Genomic DNA, 23,138 nt, shown 5'->3' on the forward strand with positions numbered 1-23,138 from the left:
ATTTGAGAATGATTGAAATTCTACACATAGAGGTTAAAAATACGTTTCTTAAACTCAATTACTATTAATAGCTACTAAATTCTTAATGCTTGTTTTTCTAATCCTATGAATAACCCTGTCTTAAATGTAAGTATTGTGACAATACTAATACCTAAGTTATTTTAAGAGAATATATTTCTATAAAGATACCAGGTTTTTTTCCCCCCGATCATTTCTGAGTGTTTCTGCGTTTCTAATTAAAATGTTAAGAAATTTGTCTTTGTCCTAAAATAGTAAAATAAAATGCCCTAAACAAACGGATTTCCTGTTATTCTGCAATACATGATACAGCTCTAGAGATAGCTAGTTTTAAGCCTTGGGAATCTGTATTCTGGCTAAAAGTTGTAAAGGCAATTATTTCTTTTTTTAAGTGAAATGTGCACAAATCAAAGACCAAAGGTAGAGCTCTTTCTGTTTTTATAATCTAGAGAAAATGAAAACATTAAAAAGTAGGGAAATGTTATCTGTTTTCCTTAACTAAAAATTGCATTTTTTTCCTGAGGTGTGGACATAGCCAACATTTTATGTGGTGTGATTTTTCTGCCCACTCCAACATAAGAGCTAATCTGCTTCTTCTATTTTTCATCTCTAAGCATAATTCTTAGAAATGTGTTTGCTTGATTAAATCAACCAAGCAGAGAGCCCTGTAATTCATTTCTTGGGAGACATGGTAATGCCTTCCTGAATTATCTCATGGCCCGAGGCGCAGGCACGAGGAAGAAAAGGCTCATGTGGATGTGGATGCACACACAGTGTGTATGTGAGCTCACATAAACAGATGAGGTCATTGCTTCCTCTGAGGCCTCATTGTTTCTGCAGGAGCTTTGTTCCCTGGGAGGGAGAGCAAAGCCACACGGAGGCCTGGGAGTAGGAAAGCCGGATGTGCCGCTGTCCGCTGTCACGCTGAAGGGACTTAGAGGGGGGCACATTCGGAATATGTTTCTGAAGCATGTAAGAAGTGTCGGGATTAAATGAGATAAGCCATTTGAAACGTGTGAGCACGCTCGCCATTTAATTATCCGTCTGAATAAAAGATAAAGATGGATTTAGAACTGGAATCTGTGACTGTCACAAAAGCCTAACTTTGAACGAATACCTTTCATCATTTTCCAGTAATCCGAAACAGATTAACCTTCCTATCTTGCTCTTTCTCCTCCTCGACGCATTAGCCAACGCATAGTGGAGTGTCAAAAACCAAGGACAGTCATTGTGAGATTGAACAAGCTAACTCTGGGTGTTTTTCTGCACAATTAAGAGAGAAGATGTAAGAGAGAGAGAGAGAGAGAGAGAGAGAGAGAGAGAGAGAGAAAATATAAGTGTGTCTCCGAATATTATCTGAGCTCCTACGAACTAGAAATCCAGGCAAGGACTCTTAGAACATACTCTCTTTTCTAACCATTCAGTTATTTCCGTTTTCAAAGCTGGAAGTTACTTTGTAGAATGTCTTTTGCTTGGTCCCTCTTAGAGTTTCCTTGAAAGGCGTGATCACTGGTGATTGGGAGAGTAGGCTGCCTGTTCTCGCTCCCCCACTGATAGCTCTGCCACTGAGTGTAACCCGCTATGGAGCCCTCAGTGCCTTGCTGGCTTCATCCATGAAGCAGGGTGAGCAGCTATCCCTGTCCTACGGTTGATCTGAAGATTTGATGAGTTTCTAAGCATAAAGCACTTAAACATGGTCTCATTCCTATTAGCAGTCCATAAGTTTTGAACTATTATTGTTTAGCTGAAAGAAAAGTGCGGGGGTTGGAAACAAGTAGTGAGTAGAAGAAATAAGTGCGATTTGAGAACCTGCTATGGATTAAGCATTATGCTCAGTAAGTAACACAGAACATGTTTAATACTCACATACTCTATATGGAAAATGTCCGTTGTCTTAATGGCACACATGAGCAAATTGAGATTTATGTCATTTTGAGACTCATTCATTTAAAAGTTGATGTTTAACTTAATAATTAGCCCGTGTGCATGGGTGCTGTGTGTGGTGGTAGTAGAAGACACAGGGAGACCAGATGTTAGTTTAAAAAATTGTCTCTCTATTCCCTAATTTGAAATTTAACTTAATACAGTAATGCCTCGGCCAATTTGGAGCCATTATATCCTGGCGCACACACTTGGTCATGACCATTCTTACAGGATAAAATGCCTTACAGAAATGTTCATGGTAACCACCTGCAAAAAAAGAAGTTATGATGTAAAATAATCCTTATGTTTGATCGAAGTATTTTTAACATGAGCTCTTTTTAAAAAATTCTTCAAACAGTAAAGCCTTTTCAAGGGAAAGAAAATGAAACAGAGCAACTAAGAAAGAGGGTTAAGGCAGTCAGTTGCGAAAGTGAGGAGCAGCGACATCATAGATAAATACAATGAGTTGCAACCCTGTCTGTCTCCAACTTTGGACGAATAATTGCAATAGAACTAGAGGGAGTTTTTAGGCCTTGGTTTCATTGACAAGCAAGAATCAAGTGTAGTAATATCCTGATTGCCCAATGCTGCATATAAAACATCCTTCAGTGAGCTGTGTACAGGGAACTTAAATGCTTTACAGACCAAAAAATTAGCTTATTTATCATATCTTCTTCCGTCCGTCTCGTCATGCTCTTCATTTCCTTCTTTTCCTCCTTTTTCTTGCTTTTTCAGCCTTGATGACTCCTTTTGTAGCCACATAGCCTAATACAAGAATATATTTTTCATGTTTTTCCTTCAGCTTAGCAGCCTTCTGCACATGGCTTGTCATATGCAGCAGTGTTAGTCCACATCTCTCCCAGTTTCTTTGCAGCATCACCAATATATAGGTTGTCCAAAAAAATGTATACACACACTTTGAATAATTATAAAGGCAGTGTTTATTAAAATATATTTCAGTTTCAAAATTGAGCTCTCAGCTGTTACAGTGTGTGTGTGTGTGTGTATTTTTTTTTTCCCTTGGGACACCCTGTATAAACCAGGATGTTCTTTGAAATGGGGACAAAGAACAACGAAAAGACTTAAGGAGGCCTCTTGAGTGCATTGGGATTTTGGGGGGAGAGGGGGCGGGGGGAATCCCTCACATTCAACAGTAGTCAACCTTTAAGTGCTTACCATTTAAAAATTGCCTTTTTTCAAATTAGTGTATGTAAGCCTCTCATCTTTTAAATATATATACTATCAATGTACTTTGTCAATTGTTACCTCTTACTACTTTTCTTCTTCTTTTAAGATTGAAAGGACCATTTTCTGGTTTGTAGATTCAACCAGATTTCACGGTGCAAGTGAGAATTCTAATGACATGTAGCCAAAAGCTATACATCAAGCTTTTTTGAGATTATGGAGAAGCACATTTTTTTCTAGGATAAATATAAGGCAGATGAGTGCAAGTTTATTTTCTTATTGTATTTACTTACTTGTTTTCTTAAGTTAAGCAACTTACTAAGTACAGAGCACCCCCTATGAGCCAGACCAAAACTGCTCCTTAAATATCTCACAGTTGAAGAGGGTAGTCAGAAACAAAATAATTTAATAGACTTTATTAAGTGCAATCATGGGGATTTGCATAGCATTTTATAGGAGCACAAAGGAAGAACACCACTTACACCTGGGGTGTCAGGGAGGTGGCCCCCAGTTAAACAAGCAAAAGGAGAAGGGGAAGCATATCCCCTAAGATATTGCTATTTCCCCCCCCCTCCCCCCCAAAAAAAAAACCCTGTGTGGGAATAAATTCTGTACCTTCCAACAGCTTTTCAAGGTGCCCATGACTCATAACTTAATAATAATTGGTGCCCTAACCGGTTTGGCTCAGTGGATAGAGCGTCGGCCTACGGACTGAAAGGTCCCAGGTTCGATTCCGGTCAAGGGCATGTACCTTGGTTGCAGGCACATCCCCAGTTTGGGGTGTGCAGGAGGCAGCTGATCGATGTTTCTCTCTCATCGATGTTTCTAACTCTCTATCCCTCTCCCTTCCTCTCCGTAAAAAATCAATAAAATATATTTTTAAAAAATAAAAATAATTGGGTTTACCCAACTGGCCAAAATTCTATTCCTGACATGAGCTTCTATAGTTTTGTCTTAATGAAGAAGAAATGTGTATCTTTGGAAAACATTTTATAAAACCACACAGTAGAATGCATATAGCAGTGGAATTGTTAAAGACACAGGAAGTTTTGTCCTTTTTTTATGAGGATGGATGTTTCAAGTAGGATTGGAATAAAAATGGAACCAATTAGAAAATCATAGAAGCACTTAAGAAGAAATTTAATTGTTGCTGAAAGAATTAGAATCCAATGGCATAGGAAGAATTTAATTAAATTTCAAAATAAAATAACTACCGTTTCACATTGGAAAATCTAATGTCTCTTAGAGCTTATCAGTTATTTCTTGGCCTACAAATGAGTAGTGGTTAAGTTGCCTCTTATTTTTATCATTTTGATTATTATAGTTTTACATGCTACTTATGGTGGGGAACATTACTGCTGAGATAACCATTAAGACTGTGCCTATAGAAATGTGGTCTCATAGGCCCATGTATATTTGGGTGGAAAAAGGGAAGGACCTAACTTAAATCTAACTTCCCAAATCAACTCTCCTTCTACAGCAGAATGCTGCTTTTAATAAGAAAATGTTGGTTAAGGAGGACAGTCACTATATATATCAAATATTAAATGACCTTTTAGAAATTGAAAGTGACCAATCGACTAAGTAATTGCCCATGAACAAAGGAATGGGGCTACTGTTTGGAAAGGAGAATTGCAAAGGGACACTCGCAATGCCTTCATACCATGGGATAAATGAGCGGGACCTCTAACCCAGAGCCGTTGGAAGAAACAATATTTTGCACAAAGTTGAATTTTTCTATTTTTGCCCACAGCCTCGTCATGTGTTCAACATGCTAAAGAAGTATGTCCGTGCTGAACAGAAAGACAGGCAGCACACCCTGAAGCATTTTGAACATGTGCGCATGGTGGACCCGAAGAAAGCTGCTCAGATCCGGTCCCAGGTGAGCACAAAGTGTGGTGATCACCTGCAGCTTTGACCAGCTGGTGTCCTTGGTCTTTGAGTCAGATTTTCATTATTCCCAGAGGAGCTCTGGCTCTTATGCAACTGCTCTTTAATAGCTGGTAAATTCTAAAGGCTTGTCGAGCAGTGGTCGGCAAACTGCGGCCCCTTGAGTGTGGCTCTTCCACAAAATACCACGTGCAGGCGTGCACGTACAGTGCTATTGAAACTTCATGGCCACACTCAAGGGGCCGCAGTTTGCCGACCACTGTCTTAGAGAAACATGTGGTTTGTCCAATTCTGAGTTATTAATAAGGAATATAAAAATCTTCAATGTCTACTGCTACTGATTCTTAAAGGAACCATTTTAATGTCATGACTAAAATGAAGAACACAAATGGTATAAAAGCAAAACCTCTAAAATCGGTTCAACTGCATTGTGGGAGGTAATCAGAAACTCACAATGATTGGGTATAATGTGAGCCTATAAGTCCTGTAATAAGTATGTTTTATATTCCTCCATTCCCAACTGGCATCTACCTCTGGAAACATGAAATTCCTAAATTTCTTTAAATAGAAGGATTTAAAATATATCTATATTTTGTTGCATGAAATATCCAGTAGAATTAAAATATGTTCTCATCTATTTCCAAATTTGAAAAGAAATATACTAGGACATCAGAGGTTATTTAGGGGCCTCGGTAGTAAGAAATCAGAGTTGGATGAAATGATCTTTTTAGTTAACTTTATACTTTATGGTTGCAAGCATACAATATAACGGGGAGTTTAAAGCAGCTCTAAAGTCAGAGAACAAAAAATGGGAGAAGAAGGAACATAAGGATGCCCTTTAAGGTTAAAAGTTTCAGCAGTGTTTTGTCAGTTTCACTTTGAAGTTTGTATCTGTCCATGGTGCTTGATAAGGAAAATAGCTATTCCTTATACCAGAGATGGCTTACCTGGAACTGTCTTCCTTCGATGCAGGTGATGACCCACCTCCGTGTGATTTACGAGCGCATGAACCAGTCTCTCTCCCTCCTCTACAACGTTCCTGCTGTGGCCGAGGAGATCCAGGATGAAGTTGGTAAGTAAGCTGTTCTTTTGATGCTGTGCATATCAACATACTCTGCTCCTGCAGGAGAACATCAGAGAAGGAGTTCATCTGCATCAGCAAACACCAGTGTTCTCATGTGTAGAAGGAAAAAGAGCAGATTCCCTTTTACAGTGACACTCTTGGGGGCTGGCACTAGCTCTCCTCTTAGCAATTGCATGGGGTCTTCACTATCCATACTCACAAACGTATGGATACTTATAACTTGACTTAGGATATATCTGTGCAGTAACGAACCATTTATTATTGGATTTTACTTGTCAGCAGTTGTCTTCTCACAGTGCTTTGGTACTTGACAGTTTAATGAAGACAACCCTTCATCTTTTAATGCTCTATTGTTGTAACCTGTGTGTCGCATTATATCCCCATTTTATAGGTGAAGGGCTAAAACTTACATTTTTAAAAGTTACTAGCCTATGTCACACTGATCATAAGTAGCACAGCAAAAGCACGAAACTGTGACTGCTGACCTTGAGGTTGTTGTTAGATTCAGTAGCTCACATCTTTCTTGGAAGCCTTCCCCTGTCCCCCTGCCCACAATAGCCATGGTTATTGTCTGAACCACGTTATTGTTTAAACTTAATTAAACGATGTGCCCATAATCTTTTATTAAACTTTTATTTTGCAATAATCATACACTCATAAGAAGTTGGAAAAATAATGCAAAGTCTAGTGTGCACGTCACCCACTTCCCCAATAGTAACATCTTACCTGACTGCAATACATCATCAAAACCAGGAAACTGACATGTACTCATAAGAAGTTGGAAAAAATAATACAAAGTCTAGTGTGCACATCACCCACTTCCCCAATAGTAACATCTTACTTGACTGCAATACATCATCAAAACCAGGAAACTGACATGTGTTCCCACTACCTTTTATGTCCCTAGTTCTCCTAATGACATGTATAAGTTCTCCCTTCCCTGTTTTTCCTGGAAAAGGGAATAAAGCATCACATAACATAATTCTTCGCAAAGCCCCAAATGCCCATATCTGTTTAACTTTACCTCACAAAAGTACATGGATGGCAATTATGCTAGTGAATCTTTCAACATAAAAGAAATGTATTTCACCCTGGAGATTTGGTGCATAAACTGTCCACAAATAATCAATATGCATGTAGTATATCTCTCTCTGTAATAAATCCTGCCGTTGTTAATTGGGTTGGAAATAGATGCAGGTTATCTGAAATCAGAACAGCCAGGATATTATAGATCGGTAGACCCATTACAGGAATTCCTCCTTGCAGTGGTCCAAAGCACTTCCTAGCTTGCTTTTTACATTTTGTGCCAAAGCTATTCTACTCTTTCTTTTCTAATTTAGTACTTCCTTGTAAATATTGTTTGTATTATCATCAGACAAGTGTTTGGCGTGGATCAGATGATGATGGTCTGATTAGTCCTGTGTGTTAGCAAACAGAATCAAGTGTACTTCAGATTACACGCTTTGAAAAGAAACTACATCATCTTCGCTTTTGTCCAAAAGGGGGAATTCACTGTCGAGCAAGATCTTAGGAGGAGAGTCAGTAGAGTTTTTAGTCTACACCATGGATAGAAGACAGGATTTCCAATTAATTTTTACTCTATTAAATTTCTTGAAGAACTGAATATTCTTGTTAGATGTATTTGTAGGATAGACGTGTATAAGGAGCCTTTAAAATACTGTATATTAAATAAGTATAAGAAAAACTTCCCAGGGGATTGTCAAGGGCGGGGAAAAAAAAGGACACATATATAATACCCTTTGTAATACTTTAAGCAATAAAAAAAAAGAAAATCTTCCAATAAGTTGCAGAAAAGACAAAAATCAAAGAAATCTTCACATTCTTAAATGAACTGAAGCTCAGATTTTCTAGATGCGTGCATCTCTGCCTGTAGCTCTCGTAACAAGCTATTTTCATGTATGTGTGGCTTTAACTGAGGTGTTGTCAATAGTACCAAACTGTAGAGGAATAAGCCATTGCACAGGACTAGAAAGTTGATGACCACTAATAATTTACTCTCACCCAGTAATTATGGTTGAGTCTTTCTAATTAAATTATCAGGAGTTTTTTATTCAGCAAGATAGTACTAAAGCCGTGGCCACTAATGAGTCATACTTCCACAGAACAGATGGAGATTCAGATATCTTGAGTGTTACAAAATGCCTAAGAACAAGGCAACAGTAAACTTCAAATCTCAGTGACAGGAAGGATATGCAGATCATCAGAATCATGGAATTTTTTTCTGAAAAAAAGGAAAGGCTCAACTATTAAGTTGGATTAGCAGCATGTTATTTTCTAATATTTTTGTCATTGTAAGTATACGAGATACTGAATCCTGAAAGATAATCTTTTTAAAAATCTTTCTTGCCTTATTTTTAAATGGTTGTTTCCAATAGAAAGAGAAGCTGGCAATGATGAACTTCCATTAATTGGACGCGTGCACCATTTGAGCTCCTAACACCAATGCTAAAGAAGCAAAACCTCCCTGCGGAGAATGGCTTTTCTGAATTGAGTTTTTAGTTGTTTCCTGTAGTTGTTCTTCATCTGAAGGAACATTTAAAAATAACTCACTTTCAAAGTAGGAATATACATGAAATAAGGTTGATCATGGGTGCTAATTGTTTAAGCTGAGAGGTATTTGGAAGTTCTTTGTAGTATTCTAAAATGCAGATAAAACCTGTACAATATGGTTTATTGTTTGAAAAGCATCCTTCAATACAAAGAAAAAAGCAGAATAAGTTAACAGTTCTCTCTTTACTTTTATGATTTATTTTCTTGTTGATGCCCTTTCTTGACTAACAATCATGCATTAAAATGCTCAGTAGTATTTTCCCATTGCTTTTTAGAGAGAGTAGGAGGGAGGAGACAGAGAGAGAGAAACATCGATGTGAGAGAGACACATCGATTGGTTGCCTCCTGCATGCGCCCCAATCAGTTGCCTGGGCCGGGGAGGAGCCTACAACAGAGGTACGTGCCCCTGACCGGAATCGAACCCAGGACCCTTCAGTCTCAGGTCAACTCTCTCTCTATCCACTGAGCCAAACTGACTAGAGCCCCCCTTACTATTTAAAGTGGCTCTTTGGAACTTTATTTTTTATTCAGCAAATGATGGAATCATTATTTGAAAGAAAATATACCTCCCCTCCAATGCCCATGTTCTGTTTTAATCACCTTTGAACCCTTCAAAAAGGCAGAACCCCTTGTTTCTTCTGTTTTTCAGCTCAGCCTTTGCTTTGTCAAATTGCTATTTCAAAATGATTGGGCCTTTTTGCCCTCTGTAGTCTCCCTTAAATCTATGCTAAAAGGATTCCGTTTTCTCTTACTGTTGGCACTGAGGTTATTTATCAAAGTGCTTCATTTTGCAGCTACCTCAAGGCTAAAAATACTGTAGCTCTCCATTTAGAGCTGGCTCTTTCACAGAATGCTGTAATGACCAATTTATGAGAAAGGCAGGAGGAAGGAAAGGGGACAGGAAGGCGTAATTGTCTCCTACCCTGTGCTTTTTTTTCTTTTAGCATTCAAAATTAATAAAAAAAACCATGAGTTATTATAAACCAGATGTTGGCAGGAACCTCGGGCAGAACAAATCCAGAATGGGGTAGGATTGAGATCTATGGCAGGAGATCAAGAAACTTCTGCTAAGGAACGAATGCTTATAATTTCTTATTACAATTTGACTGTGGCCACTTGATCAAATTTTCTACTCTTTGGGAGAAAACACAGCATGCCGATTTCAAGGACAGTGTTTCCATTCTCTGTTCCTAATAAACCTATTGATTTGGGGATTTAATGAATTCAAAGTAGTCTAGGTTTAAAATAGAATATTTACAGCACTAGCCAGACCAACAAAAGAGCATTCATTACTACTGAGAATTTTATGCATCCTTATGCATAATTGTTAGTTGAGAAAGGGCATCAACAAGAAAAGAAATCATGAAAGTAAAGAGAGAATTATTAACTTACTAGAGGCCCAGTGCACGAAATTCATGCATGGGTAGGGTCCCTAGCAGCTGTCGGCTACCAGCCGGGGCCTCCCTTCCCCGGCTGCTGGCTGAAGCCTTCCTTCATTCCGTGTTCTAACTCGTGGTCGGTCAAACCCCCACCCATAGGGTCAATTGCATATTAGCCTTTTATTATATAGGATTCTGCTTTTTTTCTTTGTTTTTCATAAGAAATTATTTTTAAGTGTATGTAGATTTTATAGTTTATAGCTGATTTAAGTAGTTGGAAACAAGAACATTTATTTATATCGTAAATTACCAAAGATGTGTTTCTTCTTTGGTTTTACAATAGTTCCAATGCTTCTTTTCATATTTTCCCCAATATTGTTACCTGAATTACAAATATGGCCAATGTTTGTTTGCCTGCCTCTATACCTATCTCTGTACCCCTCTTAGCAAGACAGTTAGCTCTTCCAAAATAAAACCACTCATTTTATCTTTTATTTATCTTTTTGAATTAAGGTATAATTGATATATAACACTATATTAGCTTTACATAATGATTCCATATTAATGTACATTGTGAAATGATCATCACAATAAGTCTAATTAACATGCATCACTGTACATAGTTACAAATTTATTTTTTTCTTATTATGAGGACTTTGAAGATCTACTCTCTTAGCAACTTTCAAATATGTAATATAGTACCATTAACTCTAGTCGCCTGCTGTACATTACATGCCGTGGCATATTTTATAGCTGTAAGTTTGTACCTTTTGGCCCCCTTCACTCATTTCATCTATCCTCCTCATCTGGCAACCGCCAATCTGTTCTGTGAGCTTTGGTTTTGTTTGCTTTGTTTTTTAGATTTGATATATAAGTGAGATCATATGGTATTTGTCTTTCTCTATTAGATATATTTTATTTCACATAATGCCCTGAGAGTCTATCAGTGTTGTCACAGGTGGCAAGATTTTATTTTTTATGGCTGAGTAGTATTCCATTGAGTGTGTGTGTGTGTGTGTGTGTGTGTGTTACATCTTTATCCATTCATCCATCAATGGACATTTAGTTGTTTTTATATCATGGCTTTGTTAATATTGCTGCAATGAACATCGGGGTACATGTATCTTTTGGCGAAACTCAAGCAAATGTCTTTGTGAGCTTTCCTTTGAATCATGACTGTGGCACAGTAGTTCAGTCTGTTTTCATGCCATTCTCTTATTTGTGTGTGTGTGTGGGCATTTGCACCGAGTGGGTGAAGCCTGAGGCAGTGCCTCCCACACCAGCTCTGCTGGTTTCTATGATGAGTCAGTGCGGTTCTGGGGTTCTTTTTATTAACTCACCAGCTTTGACGTATGGCCCTATAATTTGAATAAACATCCAAAAAGGAATCCTAACTAAAATGATTGGGGAGTGAAGTCAGACCACAGTGGTGGCTGCTAGACCGCTTCCTGGCGTGGAACCCGACAGCAGATGTGTCCTGGTTTTATATTCGTGGAGTCTTGGGAACAACCAATGATTTTAGACTGGAACAAGGGTTGGTTATTTTGTTTTTCACAAGCAGCTGCCTGCAAGGTCCATATTTAAAAAGAGGAGAATAAAAATCATGGTGATGTTTGCCACCCTGAGTATAGAGACATTCAAATTGAGACTAATTTGGAAATATATTTCCACAAAGACTAACTGGGAATGAGAGGAATATGTTCCCACGTGAGACAGTTTGGAAGGAATGCTAATTTGCATCTTGCTGTTCAACTCAAATAAATATTACAAGGCATTCCCTAAGTAAGTTCCATTTCTCTCTGTTAACAGGTCTTCTGTCATATACACTGTGGGCTACTTTAGACAGTAAGTCATAGACAGTGGGGTATAATATCTCATCTTAAATAGGTGATCATTCTGATAACCTGCTCCAGATTATGAGGCATGTCCAATGGAATGTTGACTCAGTATAAATCAAAACACTATTCAGAAGAGTCTTTTGGACTTGGAGCGAGAGACAGATGGTCAAAGGACCGAGACCAGGTTGTTACTTTATTCGACTGCCTGTTGACAGATCCGTTGACCTAAGACAGGATTTAAAGTAGCTTATTTAGTGTGCTTAGTTTTTGTTGTTGTTGTTGTTTTTTAATATATTTTATTGATTTTTTACAGAGAGGAAGGGAAAGGGATAGAGAGTTAGAAACATCGATGAGAGAGAAACATCGATCAGCTGCCTCCTGCACAGCCCCTATTGGGGATGTGCCCGCAACCGAGGTATATGCCCTTGGCTGGAATCGAACCTGGGACCCTTCAGTCCGCAGGCTGACGCTCTATCCACTGAGCCAAACCGGTCAGGGCTTTTTATAAATATTCATTTACATGTGCTCATGAAAGGGAGGGTTAAATCTTATGTATTTCTTTGAAACAGCAAGTAATGACTCCTCGTATTGTCTTGTGCGTGCCTCTTTACTTTTGCTTTGGGTGGCATTTAGATCAGCCTGTCCAGCCCTTGTGAGCAAATAGAGGAACTATGTGTTCAGGTTCCTCTTTGCCATTGAACTTGATAAAGCTGCTCCTAAGGCCAGTGGAGACCAGAGACATTGTCCTCTTACGAAAAGAAGGGGCAGCTGCAAGTTTCATGCCTCTCAGAAGCCATAGCCTGAGCCAGCCCGGCCTTGGCAGACTGTTCATTTCTTCTCTTGCAGAGGCTGTAATAGGGAAGCGAAGCTCTGAGCCTACAGCTTCTGAGGCTTCGCCAAGTTATGAAGGAACTTCCTGGGGCTTGAGCTGGGGGTGCCAAAGGGAACATATCATATTAATGTGTTATACTTATTAGCATTTCATACTGTTTTTAGTTAGGAAACTCTAGAAGCAAACCAAATTTCACATTCCAGACTTGGGGCAGGGTGTGTGGGAGGGTTGAGAGAGAGATTGCCGTTTAACATGCTAAATTAGTTTTCTTTTGCAAAAACCTGTCTTCATTTTGTTGATGATTACTGAGCCTTGAAAGAATAAAAATGGGTTTACTCTCAAATGAGAGTCAGTATATTAAAAGAAAGTTGCCAAGCACGCCCTCATTGATGTGACATACCCGGTAAGAAAAGTATTATCTATGTAGATGGACTTGAACACCCCTCTACAGTTGTGTTCTAGAGCCACATGATAAAAACTGTATGCCACAAACAATGTTTGAGGTGAAAACCTAAATGAATTGTTGTATTTGATTATAAAATACAACAGCTCCATTGCTTTGGCTCAGTGATTAGAGTATCAGCCCGTGGACTGAAGGGTCAAGGGTTTGATTTCGGTCAAGGGCATGTTCCTCAGATGCAGGCTCAATCCCCGACCCCAGGTGGGGCACGTGCAGGAGGCAACCAATTGATGTATCTCTCTAACATCGATGTTTCTCTCTCTGTCTCTCCCTCTCCTACTCTCTTTAAAAAGCAATGGAAAAATGCTACTGAGCATTTTAAGCATCTTTATGTATGATTGTTAGTTGAGAAAGGGCATCAACAAGAAAATAATCCTTGGTTGAGGATTAACAAACAAAAACAAAATACAACACCTCCTATTCGCTGAAAAAGAAACATAATTTTTGAGCAGTCATGGATAAAAAAAATGAGCAAGTTCTTGTCATTAAAAATACAAATCAAAGCATAAGCATTAATTTTTTAAATTATCAAGGTAACTTTTAAAAATGCGTCATACTCTGTCATGAGAAGAGTAAGTGTAAAGGAACTTTCATAAGCTCCTGATCAGTATATGGTACAACCTTTTTATGGGACTATTTGACTCTACCTAATAAATTGAAATGTGGTCTTTTCTAATTTAGCACCATATTTCTATGGATATACTGAACATGTGTGGAAAGAGGTACTTCTACTTGTCACTTGATACCCTGAATATCAATATTTTTTGGATAAGCATTACTACCTTTGAAATAACAAAGAAAAAACAAAAGATGTATAATAGACTTCACTTCCCTTTCTCAGCCTCCTGTTTATATTTCTCTCAATTTGGGGTTCAGTGCCCCTAAATTTATAGGGAAATTAAATGCACATTTCAGGAAACTTAGGTAGAAATGGTCTAAGCCTCCAGTCTAAGTATAATCTGTGAAAATGCTAGGTCATCTGTTTTCTTCTTGCAAGATTTTAACCTCTCCTGTCACCGCCCCCCTCCTCCCCCCCTGCCCAAGAGTGCTCAGTTTCTCTGGAATTCTGGTAAAAAGGAAAGAGCTTTCCTAATACACTGTTGCTGTCCTCCCCTCCTATTTATTAGGGTACTTAATGTCAGTCAAAAAGACCTCTGGAAGTTCTTAGCAATTTTATTTTAATACTGAGAATGACTACTTGTAGCAAACCAACCAAATTGAAGTGTTTTGAGGACAGTAACCTTAAGATAAATAACCCCTCAATTTTCTTCTAAGAATCAGACTTGAACAATTTCCAAATTGCTCTTGACAGTCTTGGTTATTATGAGGGAAATAAACAACAACAAAAAATTACTTCAAGGCAAGTAGGACTAGGAAAAGATAGGGGCTATGGGAAGTATCTTTTTAGGTACATTGGCCCTACCAGAATGTATTTACAGTTCATAGGCTAAGTCTCCTTCATTTCCCTCACCTTCCTCTTGGCAGAAATCCACTTTCTCAACACTTGAGTGCTTTTTTTCCCCATCTTATGGGAGAAGTCTTCTTATACCTAATGTACCTGCTTCAGGTATAAGAAGAGGAATTAAGGCATGACCGTCTGTAGATGTACTAGCACCGTCATCCCTCCTAAAAAGAGCCAAGGAGCCTATCTGTTAGTGTGGAATCCATATGTCAGTCAAATATTGTATGAAACTATGAGAGGCTTTGCTCCCTCAGTCTCTTTGATGTGAAATGAAGAGATGGGTCCTGCCCCTCATTCAGGATGGAACTGTGTTCACTCGGCTGCTGCCAACACCTCCTCAGGGAACAGGCAGGTGGAATCAGACCTCAGTTTCAAACCCCTTCAGAAATCAAAGCAGGTCTTCAAATACTTGAGTGTAAAAAAAATATAATGCTTTTGCTTTAAAAAATAAAAAGTAGAGAGCCCTCTATGGAGAACTGAGTCTGATATTTTAGTTTTCTATAAGGCCTTGTTAATCTGGGCTTTAGGTCCTTGGAACCCATTAGTAGGGGAGGCTGTGTGATGAGCTGATGATCTCCAATCATACCTTGAGTCTTCTTCGCTGACCTGCGTGATTTCTGCACCTTTGTGTCATCAGCCAATAGTCTGAGAAGAGTTTCTGTCATTTGCTGATGTCTTTGGTTTGGTTGATGTAAGTCCTAGGACGTGAAAGGTACCTGAGAGCTCATCTGAAATTCTCCTAGGGAAAAATGCACTCCCCGTGGAAATGGTTCTGGAAGCTATTGATTGTTTCTTTTAAATATACACTGAGTGGCCAAATTATTATGACCACCCCAGCAGTACAATGAAGTGAATTAGTTATGCAAATAATAATAATAATAATAATAATAATAAAACCTTGAGAGTATTTGCTTAGGAAGTTTTCAATATTCAGTATTTTTGGAAGTGTCAATGAAGTACTGATGGGGTGGTCATAGTAAGTATTTGCTGAAGTTTTCAATATTCAGTATTTTTGGAAGTGTCAATGAAGTACTGATGGGGTGGTCATAGTAATCTGGCCGGTCATAATAATCTGGCCACTCAGTGTATATATTAGGTATATACTATTATATACAATATATATATATATCTGTGTGTGTAAACATCAGTGATGAGAGAGAACCATTGATCGGCTGCCTCCTACACGCCCCACACTGAGGATCAAGCCTGCAACCCTGGCATGTGCCCTGATCGGGAATCGAACTATGACCTCCTGGTTCAGAGGTCGAGGCTCAACTGTTGAACCACGCTGGCTGGGCCATTGATTGTTTCTTATTTTTTGAGGGCTAAGTGAAGCCCAATAATTTGGAGGGATTCTTATCTTAAAATACAGAGTCCCAGCCCCCATCTCAGACCTACGGAAATCTGCATTTTCCTTATCTCCCCAGGTAATTCTTCAGAAGCTTTCAAACTCATGATTAGATACCTAAATTATGTTTACATTGGTCTGAACTAAGAATGGCAATCCTCATTGAAAATCAGTATATCCTGGTAAATTAGCCATGTGACTTCCGAGTGGTGCTGATTTCCAAAGCTGAGGTTATGTAAAATATTACAGTGAAGCATTATTAAGCTTGAAGTTCAACCATATAGAGAATTTGTTTAGGTGTGACAGAGTTGATGGCTATATTTTATTTATCCAAGTTAAGGCTTATTATTAGCTATGAAAAGGGATTGGCATAAACTGCTTATTAACATTAATTAACTAGTTCTCTAAAAGAACTAAACAATACAAGCACAGGGCAGGTGTCAGTCAGAAAACACCATACTTTATAACATTTCCCCCATTTGCTCTTTTGTGTGCTGTTTCAGAAATTGTAAATCTGCTACTCTATTTACCAAAATCTTTTCCTCCCTCCTTAGATTCTTCACTTTGTATTGTGAATACTGGAATGTTACTTAGATCATCTGTTCTGGCTCTCTTCAATTCCAAAGTGATACTATTTTAATAAGGCATGGAAGGGAAAATCCACAAAATATGCCTGGAGTTGTCAACCTTGTAAATGACACATAGTGAAAGCTTAATCCTGGAGGATTGTCACAGAGCCTGATGTTAGCTCAGGAAACATGTGTCATCGTAGAGAACTGACAGAAAAAGAGAACCAGGGAAAAGCCTGCTGAGCACCAACTCCAGGAGCCTGGCCTGAGAGGCAGCTCTCTCTGTTAAGCAGGAGTATAAATATTTTGCAGGTTATGCAGGAAAGCAAATTATATTCCTCTGCTTCTTAAAGTATTTTATATAGTCACTTGGCACAGAAGTTGTACATAATCTCCTCTGGTTTTCCCCCACAAATGAATAGACCACATAGCTGGAAATGTTCCAGACGCATGGGGAACCTGTCATTTGGATTTTTCCCTCTGCCTGCAGCGAGGGAAGGGAGCAAAGGAGAGCACTTGAGAATGTTCTTGGCAATGGCCATGAAAAGTAAAGGAAGTGAAAATCCTCAAAGGTCAAGTATACTTTCAAATCTCCAACTGGGCCACATCTGAAATAGATCCCTTCCTTGTCATTTCTAGGAAAGGGGTAGGACATGAAATTCACTGCACAGCCCTGCCAACCGATTGGTAATTTACAATGCTTCTCTCATCTTCAGCTTTCACCTTTTCAAAAAAAGAAGAAGAATGAAACAAAAATTCCGTAGAAAATGCTGTTCTGACCTTTGGTCTTCCTTTTATCTGGGTAGGACTGGGTGGATGTCTTAGCGGGGGCTGCTATTACAAAATACCACGAATTAGGTGACTGAAGCAACAGAAATTTTTTTCCTCACAGTTCTGGAGGCTGGAAGTCCAAGAACAAGGTCTTTGCAGGTTTGGTTTCTCCTGAGGCCTATCTCCTTGACTTGCTGATGGCTGCCTTCTGCTGTGTCCTCACATGGCCATTTCTCTGTGCATGAGTGAGAGAGATCTCTGTTGTCTCTTTGTTTTCCAGTCCTAGTGGATTAGGGCCCTTGCTTATGACTGTATATAACTTTACCTCCTTAAAGATCCTATCTCTGAGTATAGTCACATTGGCCTAAAGGCTTCGATGTATGACTTTTGGGGTAACACACGTTAGTTTATAAACAGTTGGCTACATCACGCTTCTGGATAGACACAGTGTACCCCCTCTTCAGTATTTGTCAGTCATCATCTATTTAATGTACATAGATGGGGTCTTTATCCCCAGAAAGTCAGAGGGACCATGAAAGATATTTGTCCTGCTTCTGCACCCTAAGTCATTGAAACCAAGTTTCGCTTTAGCAGTCTTTACTCTGCCTGTATGAACTTCTAATGTATGACCTCTTTGGCATCTAAAGCATATATTTAACCTGAAGAGATTTGAAGCTTTTGAAAACTTGTCTTTTTACTAATTTATCTATACTCTTTTAGGCTCCTGGAGAATTTTTTTGTTAAGATCAGCTTGTCAAAAATGACCCCTAAAGTGAAATCGATATGCTGAATTTCATGGATGACTCCCACTGTCCCAACTTCACTCAGCTTAGTTGCTGAGCGTAGGAATGACAGCAGACTCAGTTCTGGTATTCATGTCATCACCCTGGAGTTAGTAAAACCTTAAACCAGCCAGGCATCGGGCATGCGTTTAGCTGCCAGGGACAGCTCGGCTTCTGGTGTCTTAGAGAGGATGTGACATAACCTCTGTGCTTCCAAGGTGTTTGAAACTAAAGACCTTCTACTTCCTTGCTGAGCTTAAGAGTTGACACTGGTGTCCAAAATTCCCATGGTCTTATCAGGATAAGCCATGCTGCCACTTATGGCCAAGAAAGGCAGGTGGATATGTGCCCTGTAGAAGAGTGTTGGGAGAGAGGAGCTGAGAGCTGAAACAAAGCAACATTTAGTCGCCACTGAAACACTTTCTGGTGCTTGGAGCGTGAACATCTCTGCACTGATGGGGCTAAATTAAACTCTTAGATTATAGAGCTCTCTTATTCCTCTCCCCCTGTCTACCTAGCCCAGCCTTGAATGCAGAGCTCACCAAGAAACCACCCTCTACCCCAAAGCAATTATTAGAGCGAGAAATGGTTATCTTATCAGCAAATGGTTAATATTCATTTATGGGCAGTGTATTAGTTTCCTAGGGTGGCTATAACAAATTACTACAAATTGGGTTTGCCTGAAGCAACAGTTGATTCTCTCATCATTCTGGAGGCCAGAAGTCCAAAATCAGGGGTCCGCAGGGCTGTGCTACCTCCGAAGGCTCTGAGTAGCATCTGTTCCAATTCCTTTCTCTTGTTTCTGGTGCTGCGTACAACCCTTAGCATTCCTTTGGCTTGTAGAGACATCACTCCCATCTCTGCTTTCATCTTCAAGTTAGTATTCTCCTTTTGTCTCTGTCTCTGTGTGTCTTCTCCAGTATGATCAGAGCTTGCCTAATTCCAGTAGAGTCCACCCTACTCCATATTGGATTGAGGTCCTATCTTATTCTAGTATGATCTCACCTTTACTGGATTGCATCAGCAAAGACCCTATCTCCAAATGAGCCATACTCACAGGTATCAGGGATTAGGACTTCAACATACCATTTTGGGGAACATAATTCAACCCATATCAGGCAGTTTAGTTTTTTCTTTCCCTTGACTTGTATGAATTTGAAAAATTGACCAAGTTTCTTCCTGAAACATTATCAAATTTAAGTCAGGTTCTGCTTGTCTTGAATTGATGATCTCTTTGTTTAAAAAGAATAATTTACATATTTAATTGGTACAAATTGTGAAAGGCTTTAAATGCTTTGCATTTGCTTGAGGCTGATTAATGAGTAAATTTGTAAACTGTGGCTGTTTTAATTTGCCGGGGTTAATTAATGTTTACTGCACTTGGAAGATGAAAAGACATATATAAATGCACCGTAATGTGAATCATTTTTTAATTTGTTGTGGAGCATAAAGTATATTCAAATTGCTTACATCACTTTTTTAAAAAAAAGGCTGTTGGAACACTATGGTAATTAGTGGAGAGGACTCTAAAATTTTGAGGTGAATTAATTACATATTATTGAAGATATCCTGTTTTAATACTATATATTCCAAGAAAGGTAGTTATATTTTTACTCTCATTATGTAAAAAGTAAAGAGTAGAAATCTCAGAGGTCAAAATTGATAATTATATAGTGTATCATAATTTAGATAAAGTCTGGATTTGTTTGTTTTTGCTTTGGCTTTTTAGTTCTGAGTTGAGACTTTCAGAACGGGGTAGAAAAAAAAAGGCTAGCTGTGCTGAAATGAAAATAAGATTTTACAGTACTAAAATTTTTAGTCAGAAATATGAAATTTCCTGGTATTTTTTTTTACTAATAATATAGGAATTGAAAAAAAATAAATTAAAAAAAGAAAATAAGATTTTAAAGTAACATTTTTAAAGAGAATAAATTACTAGATTTCTTGTAAATTTTCAACTGGAGAAGCATCAGGGGCTGGGATGAGGTCTAGTGCTGAGACTGGGAAGTGATTAGAAGGAAAGACTGGGGTAAGGTCTCCCCTATGAAGCCAGAAGCTGAGCATCATGGAAAACGATTGCCTCAGGCAGTGGAATGAATGGGTTCTCCATTCTTGTGAGGAGGTGGCCATCTGGGGTAATTTTCCAACATGATCAATGGAACACACCTCTGGCACCAGGATCCATAGGTCACGAGGCAACTTAAAGTGGCGCTGGCCTCGGGGATACCACCCCATTCCACCTCACCATTATCTGAAGAGAGGGCAAATCCAAGGTTAAAGAAGCAAAAAGGTTGGGTCTGCTTTATTTTTCATCTCCTACACAGTTTTCTCCTTTGTTCTTTGCAGAATAAAAAAATAATAATAAGATTGTTTTTTAAAAAATCACCTCATGGATGCTAACTTTGAAATGATTTAAGAAAAGAAAAAAAAAGAGACCCATAATTCTTTGTTTGGATATGAACAGTAACCACCAATCCGATGTTATTGTTAACCACTGTTGTGAGACTCTAAGGAATTTTCATCAAAGACACGGCACTTCGTTGTGGGTGGAACCATTCATTCTCTAGCAGAATTCAATATACAAAAAAAATCCCCTAGGAGAAGTCTAATGTAAGCCTTTTCCCAAAAACCCTACAAAATTCTTCTGAAGTCTGGAAAACTCCCATTTTCATTCCAGTGCTTCCCTGTGGGCTGTTTCAGCATAGACATGAGCTCTCCCGGCCCATACTTTCCATGGTCCTAAGACATCGCCACTACGATGTGTTGGAATACTGCAAATTCTACGTATCTTAAGTAAAACCTGTGCTTCTTTCCTATATCTGCCCTTCTGATAGACAAAACTCAGGCCGAGGATAAAAATATTACCATCCACCCGATCACACCTCTACCCTGCTTCACCACTACCATCAAAGTCACCCTGTTTTTCCTTGTATCTCGTCCTTGAATGTCTTTCTGGTTTTATCACTCTAGCATACATTTTTACCCACCATCCCCTTCCCCTTTCTTTAATGTTGACCTGCCGCTTACGGATCTTATAATCCCCAGATTCCCCCTCCATCCCTGCTGGCCACTCAACCCGTAGAATTCCCGTAGTCTAGATTTTTGCTAATTGCATACTCCCGGTGCGAATCATGTATTCCTCTGCCCTCCGTATCCCATAAACTTCAAGTTCTGGCTTCTGTTTAAGCTGCTTCCCTTGTGCCCAACAGCCAACATAGTCCCAGTTCTTGGCAAATTCATCCTCTGCTCATTGGTACGTGCATTTACATCTACTACAATGGTAGTGTCTCTTCCTCAGCAAATCTGTAATATCACTATCTCCAGCCCCACAATCCCAGCTTTTTTTTTTTCCTCGCTCGCTCTGTTCATACTGTTTACCTTAACACTTTTATGGGAATTATTTTCATGTCCATCTTTCCTCTGGACCATGAGCTCTGAGTAAAAAGGAATTGCCTTAGTTATTTATTGCACTGGCCTGGGAGATGGGAGATGGTTGGATTTCTGAACCATTGAATGAATGAATAAATGAATGAATGAGCTCATTAATTAATGAGAAAATGGTTTTGTTTTTCTTGGCTCCAGATTATTTTCCTTAAAGGGAGTCCTTTCAGCCTCCCACTCCTGCACTATTAATGCTTCCCTGAAGGCAGACACTCTCCATCCATCTCCAGGCCCCAGATGCCAAGCACTTTCCGTCACCAGGCTCGATTTCCCCTGCATTGTTAAGTGATAACATAAATCAGCTAATGCAGAAGAGAAAGGACTGTTGCTCTTGCAGAATTGTGCACTGCAGAGCAAGTTTTGTGTTCAAGTAAACACAAACAGGCCAGTGTGCAGAAGAGCAGAGAGGGTTGGTGTGTGTGTTTTAAATCTGCAGAAATAAACATTTCCAATGAGCTAGCATGTATACAAACATGCTGTGATGGCTACAAGAACAGGCAAGCCCTCCCTTGTGACATGTATATATTTATACTTGTCCCGATCTTATTCATACTTACCTGGTCCCCTTATTATAATTGTCAGCATAAATCTTTAGGCTCTTGGAGTGAAATTAACTAAGTATGGATGTTGACGATTTCACTTTCTACCATCAGCTAACAGGCTTTGCTAACCAATACGTCCTTCTAAAGATAAAATCCGTCAATTAAGCATTTACCAGATGAATCCATTGGAATGCACTTCCTTCATAGCAGAGAATGATTGCTGGCTGTTGGGAGAGGCACTGTTTCCCATTATTTTGGTTTCCTTGGGTCCGCCCCAGGATATCTGTTACCCAGGTAAGATAGACTCTCACAAGTTTGGGAAAGGGTGCCGATCAGAAGGACAGCACTTACAGTGTGCAGGTTGGACAGGACCAAGCTGTAGAGGCACCCCTCAGACTCCCTCCCTCTTCGGGTGCAACTGAGGGTACACGGGGAAGCTGAAATCCAGTCTGCATGCAGCTACAAGCCATGTGCCCTGTGCATGACTCACTCCCCAATGAAAGTAGCACGTGGTCTAGTAAGGGCCTGGCCTTTATGAGAAATAAAGGTGATGCTTTCGTCTCCACCTGCTCTCTCTTGATTGGTGCAGAGCTCAGGTGAGAAAGGAGACATTATGGATTGATGGCCAGACACCCCAACACCAGCAGCAAAGGCTCCAGGACAGGATGGGCCCAGATTATATAAAGGCCCCCGAACGACTTGGCCTTTATTAAAATATGTGCAAGGGAAGTAAATCTGTATTTGAGTATTTTTCAAAAATCATCTTCCTCGCCCTGGCTGGGTAACTCAGTTAGTTGGAGGGCCATCCCATCCACCAAAAGGTTGCAGGTTGGATTGCCAATCAGAACACATACCTAGGTTGCAGGTTCCATCCTCATGGAGCTGCATAAAAGAGGCAACCAAATGATGTCTCTCTCTCTTCCCCTTCCTCCTTCTCTCTAAAAATCAATAAAAATACATCCTCAGATGAGGATTAAAAATAATCTTAAAAAGCAATAATCTGCCGAAACCGGTTTGGCTCAGTGGATAGAGCGTCGGCCTGC

The 23,138-nt window shown here is 39.3% G+C and overlaps 1 protein-coding gene across 6 annotated transcripts in view; it reads left to right on the plus strand.

The window, feature by feature from the left end:
* The window catches only part of APP (amyloid beta (A4) precursor protein), a 164,169-nt gene that overhangs the window by 102,271 nt on the left and 38,760 nt on the right, over positions 1-23,138 (plus strand). For all 6 annotated transcript variants that reach the window (XM_005861200.2, XM_005861201.2, XM_005861202.2 and 3 more), the window contains 2 exons: positions 4,880-5,008; positions 5,989-6,088. In XM_005861200.2, the coding sequence (XP_005861262.2) occupies positions 4,880-5,008; positions 5,989-6,088 (229 nt within the window). The remainder of the gene's footprint in view (positions 1-4,879; positions 5,009-5,988; positions 6,089-23,138) is intronic.

This window comes from Myotis brandtii, unplaced genomic scaffold (assembly GCF_000412655.1).
Source record: "Myotis brandtii unplaced genomic scaffold, ASM41265v1 scaffold146, whole genome shotgun sequence".
Classification (NCBI taxonomy): domain Eukaryota; kingdom Metazoa; phylum Chordata; class Mammalia; order Chiroptera; family Vespertilionidae; genus Myotis; species Myotis brandtii.